Raw genomic sequence first — 10,007 nt, 5'->3', positions numbered from 1 at the left:
TGTGAAGTAGACTGTAAGATACAGGAGACTCGCTTGCGTGATGCTTAAATCACGAATCAGCAGTAGACATTCACGAAACCTTTTTTTTTTTCGTGTTGGGGGCATAATGCTACTGCGACCAATAATTTGATCTATTGTGGCGTGTGGTGAAACCAATTAAAAAGACCACTGATGAACACCAAAGCAACCGAAGACTGATAAACGCCATATTAATTTTCTTGTGATGCGTAATCGTTTAGTTTTTCACGATGATGGAAATGTAAACTTTGTTAACACATTTTAAAAAAAATCAAAAAAAAAGAAAAAAAGAATTTCAATGGGAATAATTGAAATAATTATTAAATAAATTGCCAAAGGGATAAAATAGTTTCCCGAAAAGAATCCACAAGAACTCACAATGGTGGAAGTGATGCAAAACCAAATAACATAAATTTGGTACTTTACGTAATTTAGCAAAGAAAAAAATGGTGTCAGGCCATTCGGCCGAAGGTCATTAGGCCGAATGGTCATTAGGCCGAATGGTCATTAGGCCGAATGGTCATCAGGCCGAATGATCATTGGGTCTTCTTCTCGCCGTTACGTCCCCACTGAGACAAAGCCTGCTTCTCAGCTTAGTGTTCTATGAACACTTCCACAGTTATTAGCTGAGAGCTTCCTCGGCAAATGACCATTTTGCATGTGTATATCGTGTGACAGGCACGAAGATACTTTATTGATGCTGAATCTACTGAAATTTTACCCATGAATTTTTCCTTCTTTTTAACATAGGCTGTTCTTTCTAGTATCATTGCTAAAATAGTTTTTGGCGCAGAAACTGCTGATATTCAATTCATAAATTTTTCCTTCTTTAAAATATAGGCTATTCTTTCTAGTTTCATTGTTAAAGTAGCTTTCGGCAAAAAATTTTTGGAAAAAGTAAAAACAACAGATCTCTTTACAGGCTCATAACGGCTGAGTTTCAATTCGTCCTGATGACCATTCGGCCTTATGACCATTCGGCCTAGTGACCATTCGGCCTAATGACCATTCGGCCTAATGACCTTCGGCCTAATGGCCTTCGGCCTAATGACCTTCGGCCTAATGACCCAGCATCGAAAAAATAAGCATTCTCATGTATACTGGATTATATTTTCAATATTTTAAATAAAATTAAACATAAGAAAAAAATATTCTGGAAAAACATTCTTATGTACATTTCCTAAGTGACATTTTGATGACCAATTTGTTTTTATTTTTTTCGTTTGTATCTTTTTTTTTATATGCCCTAAGAAATTCTTTGAGAATTTCACATAGGTGTTGCTTCGATCATTTCTTTGAAAGTTTCTTCGACAACTTCTATGGTGATTCCTTCTGAATGCCTTTCAAAATTCCTTCAGCAATCCCATTTGGGAATTTCTTAATTTCCAGAGGAATTGTATGAGAAATTTCTATTGGAATGGCCGAAGCAACTTGCAAACAAACTTCCGATAGAATTTCCAAAAGTATTGCCGTAGAAGTTTATGTGAAAGGAATTGCAAGCAAAATTGCATGTAAAATTTCCAGATGGATAGTGCATATTTTTTATGATACAATTGCTGTAGAACCTGCCTATTAAATTTTCAAAAAAAAGTAGAAAGCAACCACTGAAAATGGATTTTCTAAAAAAAATACTGTCAGAATTTACAAAGAAATTGCCGAAGGAATTCTCGTAGTACTAGCTATATACATTAAAATAGAATTGAAAGGGTTAGAAGCAAAGAGATTACCGTGTCAATAACCCACTTTCAAGTAAATGAGGTTTAATTTTTTTTGTAGTTGTAGTTTCAAAATCTGCCCAATTTTCTCTGATTTTTTTTAAACAACGATAAAATATTCCCTGAAAAATCCTAAAACCTTTAAATCTCTAAACTTTTTTTATATGATCAGCTCAAAATCGACGAAATGGTCTCTTACACCCCTATGCAATGAAATACTTCAATTATTGAAGTTATTCAATAACAAATTTTTCAAGAAATTCAAAAAACTTTCCAAACAATCTGCCAAGGGAACTCCCAAAGTGATTACCCAAGCAGTTTTCGGAGCAATAGATATAAATACAATAAAATTCTACAGAAATAGAAAAGGAATCTCAATTAGACGAAGAAATTCGCATGAAATAACAATTGAATGACTGAAAAAAATCCAATAAATTTCCGTTGAAATTTACAATGTAACTCACAAAGAAATTGGTAAACAAATTTCTACGAAATTTGCCGAAGGATTTTAGAAAAATCGCTGTGGCAATATCAGAAGGAATAATCTTTGAAATTTCCAAAGAAATCGGAGAAGGAGTTCCGAAGGAATTGTCGATAATGTGGGCTTCCGTGGCCGAGTGGTTAGCGGCGTCAGTCATTTAAGTGTCTCGTAAGCCTCGGAGTGTGGGTTCGATTCCCGCTCCAGTCGGGGAAAACTTTTCGTCAAACGGAAAATTCTCCACTGGGCCACTGGGTGTAATATGTGTTGTCCGTTGTCGAATGTTTGTAGTGTTCAGTCTGTAGAGGCCGCAAGGTCGAAGACGGTGTAATTGTCTTTAAAAAAAAAATGTTGCTGTTTCGAAAAATTTCCAAAGAAGTTGACAAACAAATCGAAAGCTTGTTTTTCTCAGAGATGGCGCCACCACATTAAAAGTAAAATCATTTTTCTTGTATCGACAAAGCGTTGGCTTGCACTCGTACCGCATCGCAGCGATTTGTACCTTGGGGCAAAAAGTTGCAAATTAGAAACAAAATCATTATCCCTACGCGTTTCTTCTGGATTCATTGCAGTAACAGAGAATTTATTACATCACCATACAAATTTCAAGTTGTTTACTTCTTTTTTTCTGACTGGCATTTTCCACCCGTGTTGCGCATGATGTTTCGAGTGGATAGGTGCTAGGCGACGCCGCTGTATATGTGAAAAACACATGGAACACGAGCGCCATCTATGATTCCGTAGCGCAAACTTTTCTGCTTGTTTACACTGTTATCACGTTTACCGCATTTATCAGAATAGCGCCACTACCGGCACTTTAGCATAAGCGCAGCTGCTTACTTCCTATTTCTTCAGGAATATATGAAGCATCATATATGGGGTCTCCAGTTAGCCTAGTGGTTAAGGCTATGGATCGCCAATCTGGAGACGGCGGGTTCAATTCCCGTTCCGGCCGGGAAAATTTTCTCTACTCCCTGGGCATAGTGTATTTTTATACTTGCCTCATAATAAACAAATTCATGCAATGGCAGGCAAAGGAAGCCCTTCAATTGATAACTGTGGAAATGCTTAAAGAACACTAAGTTGAAGCGAAGCAGGCCAAGTCCCTGTGGGGACGTAGAGCCATAAAGAAGAAGAAGAAGATGAAGCATCTCCTACGGGATGTTTCTTTTTATTTCAGCTATTTATTTGGAAGTTTTAACAGTAATCTCTTTGGTAATTTATTTGAAAATTTCTTAGTCAATTGTTCAATTTCTCAGGCAGTTTACCTAAAAAGGCAGTATACCTAAAAACGTCCAAGAATTTTCAATGGAATTGTCGAAGAGAATCTCGAATGAAAAACTACAGAGATTCCTAAAAATTAACGTAAATGCCAGAAAAGTTACTAAAAAATATGCCGAAAATTCCCACAAAGCACGTTTTTTTACAAAGTAAATGCCGAATAAACTGCCCAATCAGCTCCCGTATGAATTGGCGAAGAAGTTTCCAGAAAAGTGTTGAAGATATTCTAAAAGTAATTACCAAAGTATTTTCCAATATCCAATATCCAAAGAAATTGTCTAAAAAATCTCAAAAGAGTTGCCGAAGAAGTTTCCAATAAAAATTCTAAGGGAGTTCTTAAAAAAAATTATAACTTATATCAAAGGAATTGCGAAAACAATTTTAAAACAACTGCTGGCACAGTTTTCCAGCACAACGTAGTTATTGAATCCTGAATTTCTCATGTGAAAGTTTTCATTCTTCTGAGCAACTGAGTATGAATTCCAAGAGTAATCCCCAGTTGGAATGCGAAAAAGAATTTCAGATAGAATTCCCGATAGCTGAGGGATTTACTGGAGGAATCTCCGCAGGTTTTCCAGGAGAGACTTCTAGGAGAAATGAGAAGAAACTTTTTGAAGGGTCTCTAAATCCTAAAGAGATCCCTTAAGGAAGTTCTGGAGAAATCCCTGAAACTACAGAAAGAATCCTTTAAGGTACTCCTGGACTAGTATCTGTAGGAACCCCTGTAGCAATTTCTGAAAGAATTTCTGGTTGAATTCATGATGGATCTCCAGAAGGCACCCCAGTCAACCAGTGATCGTATAAGATGTTGCATAAGATGTTAAAGTGGAGGCGATATATGTACATCTTACATGCGCCTAAATGAAGGCATGCACGTATATGGCCTCCACTTTATCATCTTATGCAGCATCTTATACGATTACTGGTTGTCTGAGACCCCTTAAACATCCTAAAAGTATTTCTGAACGACATTCTGTTATAATTGCTAAGAAAACTTCTGAAGGAATCCCTGATAAAATACCTGGGGCATTCCTGAATTCTCTTGGGACTACTGGGGAGATCCCTGAAAGCACTATTATACTGCAGGAATTAAGGTTTTATGTTATGGCTGTCCGGCTATTTTTTCTGCATATTCCAAACCAACCACCCCCCTCCCCTTGTTGGTCTTTGGTTCACACACACGTTTTTGATTTTGTATGGACCGTGGACTTTAACTTAACAAATTACTCCAAAATCCCCCTTAAACCCTCTTGGACCCCATGTAACGCACCTGAGACGTTCCGAACCCCCCGAAATCTACTCCGTAACGCTTTCGTATCGCCTCTGAATCCCGCTGGATTCCTGAAATGCCTCCAAAATCGCTCTAAAATCCCCTCGGACTCAATCTAACGCATCTGAACCCTTCAAAACGCCTGTCCAACGCTTCCGAATCCCTCTAAGAGCCAATTGAACCTCATGTAACACACGTGAAACCCTCGGAAACCCCAGAAAACGTCCTGTAACATCTCCAAAATTCGTTGAAAAGCTTCTGAAACTCTCTGCAATGCTTTCGAAGACCCCCTCAGATCCCTGAAAACCCCCCTGAGATCTCCTAGTACCCCGCGGAAACGTCTTGGAACCCCCTGAAACTCCCCTGTGACTTCCATTTGCCCATCCCTATAAACACCCCCTGGCCGCCGTTGCAATAGTTACCGTCATTATTAAATATTCTTCTGCATAGTATTGGTTCTGAGTAGCTTTCCCTGTTTTTATGCAGGGCATAAAAAAGGTGCATACATTAAAAGTGTATAAAAATTGCATACATAAATTAAGGTTTTAATGTATCAAATTGTTTATTTGGCCGAAAAGGTCATTAGGTGGAGTAGGTCATTAGGCCGACCATGTCATTAGGTCTTAAAAGTCATAAGCCCGAAAAGGTCGAAAGGCTGAAGAAAAAGTCATTCGGCTGGTTCAGGCCGAAAGACCATTAAGCGGGAAAGGCCATTAGGTCGAAAAGGTCATAAGGCTAAACCTGTTCGGACTAATGACCCATTCGGTTTTATGACCTTTGCGGTCTAATGATCTATTCGGCCGAATGATTTTTATTTGGCCTAATGACCTTTCCGTCCAATTCGACCTAATCGACCTAATGACCTATTCGGCTTAGTGATCTTTTTTGAAGTACAAATATTTTAGATACCGTAACCTTTGCACAATTGTTTTGCTGTGAATACAATCAATTTCCATTCAATTTGTTTTGCTTAAATGGATTCTACTTAAACGGAGGCTTGAATGTACTCCAAAACGTTCCTCTTTCTTTGATTATCGATTTTATGTCCCAGACACCCGGCTCTAGCAAACAATAAAAAAACTGGAAGCAGTAGTGGTGACAGCAAAAGTTATCGAGAGCACTGCACTTCAGCAAATCAAACAGCAAACAGAGACAACGGGCAACATCTGCCAAAATCTGTTATCGTTCGGGTGTGCTGTAAAGTTTTGCGTAGATGATAAATATCTGCCCCAATAGTGCCAGTGGAAAAGTTGCTGTTGGAGAAACAACTGACCTTCCTTTCGATGTCGATAGAGTTTGTGGTCGTGTTTGAGAGTTGTGGCAAAAGTTTATCTTTGTTGACGTGTCATCTCCTTTTGAACTTTGGATGGCAAATTAGTTGCGCAATATATTTAGTTAATTATAAACTCTCCGAAGCAATGTAAAATAAGAGTACGATGCATTCAACAACGACTGAAACATTTCCAGTGTCATGGGGTAGACGTTTCCGATTTTTATCTGCAAGAGAAGAAACCGGTCAATTAGCAACCTTTCATATCGTATGATACATATTACCGCTAATGGCCGCTGGGCTCGAGCAAGTATCAGAATAATCTTCTTCTTGACAGACTGGTCGAAATCGAGCCAAGCACTGTTGTAGTACAGCGAGTCTCCAACTTCCAGGCTCTGCGGATAGGAACGAAAGAGGTCAAAATGATGGGCGAGGATGAATCAGCTCTGATTACATGGAAGCACCTACCTGCTCTCGTACCTCGTTGGAGTGCCAATAGAGGGCGTACATTTGCGACAATATCATGAAGATGTACGAACCAATCATTACCATCTGGGCCAGTTGATTGCTCTATGCTCATCAATTCGGTTTGATTCCGATTGCAGGTGGCCAGGCGACGATAGGATGATAGGAAGAGCACAAATTGCATGTGTCAGTCTACAGTAAATTATGGGCACCACACGTTCAGGTTCTACTTACGATGCTCAACAGGAAGAGCAGTGCACACAGCATCATCCCAAACGAAAGCAACTCCAGTAGGAATATGTAGGTTACTAGTTCGTTAAGGTCACTCACATATCTGCAGGAAGGGTTATATTAATGTTAATAGCTTCAACCAGAGCCAACTGTGATTTCAAAGCCTACTTGATTATGTCCTCGTGATATTGGAGACACTCTTTTATCCTCGCAAATAGCGACCGCGGGGAAGTATTGAACTCGTGAATTTTCTCCAGGGACCTCTTCAGCGCAGCGATTCGAATCAACCCAAACAGGGCACAGGTGCAGTAGAAGCTGGAGAACGGGATGTACATGCAGCATGCCGGAAAGGTGAGATAAATTTGCAGCACGAACACAATTTCGTAAATTGGCGACGCGTGGACGTCGACCCCGGGAATGTAGACTCCATACGGAAGGCCATTGTCCGGCGAGAACAGAGGATAGGTCACGAAGCAAGCGCTGATGAACGCTCCCAACCAGAGGTTCGACTTGGACAGAATCCTTGCCCGGCGGGTCAACTGCTCCATTAGTGGGCGGATGTCGTTTTGCTTCTGTTTTTATCCGGGGACGACGACAAAGTGTGTGAGGATTTTAGAAAGATTAAAAAGCCATTCACCCTTACCTCCAATACGGCGTACTCATCGGCGATTCCCTCCAGGAACGTTTCGAACTTGCCTCGGTTTCCCATTAGGAACGACGTCCGAAGCACCAAATTGAAGTAGAGCACCGTAAAGTACCCGTCGATGATAATCTTGTTCATATCGCCACTGCCAGACGCAATCACGTTGAAAAGGTTCATAAATTGGAACACGTTGAGCACCGTCACCGGAACGCATCCCAGCAGGTAGCTGTACCACTTGGGCTTCCGGAGATAGGCCCAGAAGAGCCACACTTTGACGTTGACGTTGATGATTGGGCAGTTTTCGATCAACATTGCGCCGCCACGTTGGATGAATGACAAAATAGTGAGTTTGCTTTTTAGTCAAAACGGCCTTTTAAACACCACAGAACCACACATACAGAAGTGATTCAACCAACGGCTAAAATATAAACGACTCATAGAAAACTCATCATTTTCCATACCAAAATCAGAAATTGCCAATAAAGAAGTAAGGGTGGGAGCAATAATAAACTATAAAATTTCCATAAACAAATCAAATAGAGCATAAATAAATCAAAATTTCCCATAAATAATTGATTTTCGAGCAATAAAAAATGTCGGAATTTCCACAAATAATTCAAAAATTTCAATAAATAACTACATTTTTTCCACCAGAAAAGTTTAAATTTTCCATAAATAATTCAAAAATTCCCAATTGAAAAACATCAAAAAAGAAATTGAAAATTTAGCAATATATACGAAACAATGTGTAAAGTAAAAGTTTCGGCCGAGCCATGCGGCGAAGCCGCATAGAGGATTGAGGAGTTTCCGAAATTCGACGCGCCGTAGCTGCGTCGATTCGGATCTAGGCAATCCACAGATCCAAGAATTTGCCCGGTAGAATGCAAACAGAGATGTTATCCCTTTTTAAAGTCCGACGAGCGTTAGCGAGTTCGGACAGCAAGCGATTATCTGTTAAATTGCACACATAGTTTCAGTCTTTCTAGCATAATAGTTCTGTGATGTAGTATGTTCGAAATTTTTTGTTGGAAAAAATGTAGTTTTTTATTGCAATTGTTAATTTATTTGTGGAAATTCTGGCATTTTTTATTGCTCGAAAATCAATTATTTATGGGAAATTTTGATTTATTTATGCGCTTTTTGATTTGTTTATGGAACTTTTATAGTTTATTATTGCTTCCACCCCTATTTATTTATTGGCAATTTTCGAATTATTTATGGAAACTTTTGAATTTATTATGGGGCGTTTAATTGGCTGCCTTCAACCAACCGATGCGATGGCATGTAATCGCAATAACAGTAATCAATTTAATTGATGGGCATTGGTTAGTTTGACCGATCAGTCGCACCATGTCATCAAGTGACCGACCATGTGCTCAAGCTCGCATTATGTATCCTTTGAAAAGGCACGTTCCTGACTGAATTGGTGGGCGTTGCACAGCAATTCGATTTGATTTGATTGGAATTGAATGTAAAAACTCCAAATAATATCCACCTAGTGGTGTTGGTGCCTCTCTCTTGTGTTTTCCTTCCAAATTCAAGTAAGATAAATCTGTCTAAATGTCATCTCTGGAGGCAAGTATGAGCTGTTTTTTTATAGATAAAACGCCACTAAGGGGTCGTCCATAAATGACGTAGCTTTTTAGGGGGGAGGGGGGTGTTTGTGATTTTGTGACGAAGTGTGACGATAGGGGGGTAGGGGTTTGTGATATGCTACGTAGCTTTCTACTAGACCTATAGAAAAGATATTTCATAATCAATAAACTTTTTACTTGCATTAACCCTTTATAAGGCCGAGAAAACTAGAAGAGTTGTCAACGCATACTATCATGGAAATGATTATATACATGATTACATGTACAAAACAATTTTTGTTTGAAAGAAACTCTCAAAAATCTAGGTGGCAATATAGCTGCCACTGCCCGTTTAGGGTACTTTTCTCCTTTTGACTTCGACAAAAAGCCGGAAAAGAGATTTTAGAGTGGATTAGGGTTTAAACCATAATATAAACTGTGTTGTTCAGCTCATGTCAACCCATAATTTAATTATTTCTTAAAATATTTACCAAATCTAAAATTTGTCAATAAGTTTGAGCTTATTTTCTTCACGCAGTCAAATTTAGCCATTTTTGAGAATACAAATGGCTCCCAAATTGTTGTTAAAGCTTTGTTTAGCACCAAAAAAATACCAGGCGTTGTTGGTAATCCCAATTTTGCGTAAACCAAAAAAAAATCGAAATAAATTGTTACAACACAGATAAAAATACAAACAGTAGGTGGCAATATAGTTGCCACTGCCTTATAAAAGGTTAAGTATCAAGTAAATAAAAAAGGGTCAAGTAAATAAAAAAAAATGGGTTGATTTTTTTTCCATTCACATTATTGTAAATAACAAATAATGGAAATAAATGTCGGCTTCATTTCATAAGACATGCAGCTATCGGACGCAACAACTGTATCTGAGAAAGTGGTTTTGAAATTCTGCGTAAAGAATAATACAGGGTGTTAGGTTCCTGAGTGCAAACTTTTTAAAGGGTGATAGAGGACCATAAATGGAGAAAAAAATTGTTCTACGCATATGGTCAAATCTCAACCGTTACGTAGTTATTGAACTTCCCATGTGTTTGACTCTTATTG

The 10,007-nt window shown here is 38.7% G+C and overlaps 1 protein-coding gene across 2 annotated transcripts; it reads right to left on the bottom strand.

Annotated features, from left to right (window-relative positions):
* Nucleotides 1-5,513: 5,513 nt before the first annotated feature.
* LOC109416825 (odorant receptor Or2) lies at nt 5,514-8,019 on the bottom strand. 2 transcript variants are annotated; one of them, XM_019690899.3, is made up of 6 exons: nt 7,372-8,019; nt 6,897-7,300; nt 6,732-6,831; nt 6,501-6,602; nt 6,317-6,427; nt 5,516-6,259 (listed from the first exon to the last, which is right to left on the bottom strand). In XM_019690899.3, exons 1-6 carry the CDS (start codon nt 7,681-7,683, stop codon nt 6,158-6,160), a joined length of 1,131 nt encoding a protein of 376 aa, XP_019546444.2. In that variant the 5' UTR covers nt 7,684-8,019; the 3' UTR covers nt 5,516-6,157. The 2 variants fall into 2 exon arrangements, with proteins under 2 accessions (XP_062710676.1, XP_019546444.2); XM_062854692.1 differs by having other exon boundaries at nt 5,514-6,427.
* Between the last annotated feature and the right edge of the window lie 1,988 nt (nt 8,020-10,007).

The sequence above is a fragment of the Aedes albopictus genome, chromosome 2 (genome assembly GCF_035046485.1).
Source record: "Aedes albopictus strain Foshan chromosome 2, AalbF5, whole genome shotgun sequence".
Taxonomy (NCBI): domain Eukaryota; kingdom Metazoa; phylum Arthropoda; class Insecta; order Diptera; family Culicidae; genus Aedes; species Aedes albopictus.
This window is presented reverse-complemented; position numbering and strand designations above follow the sequence as displayed.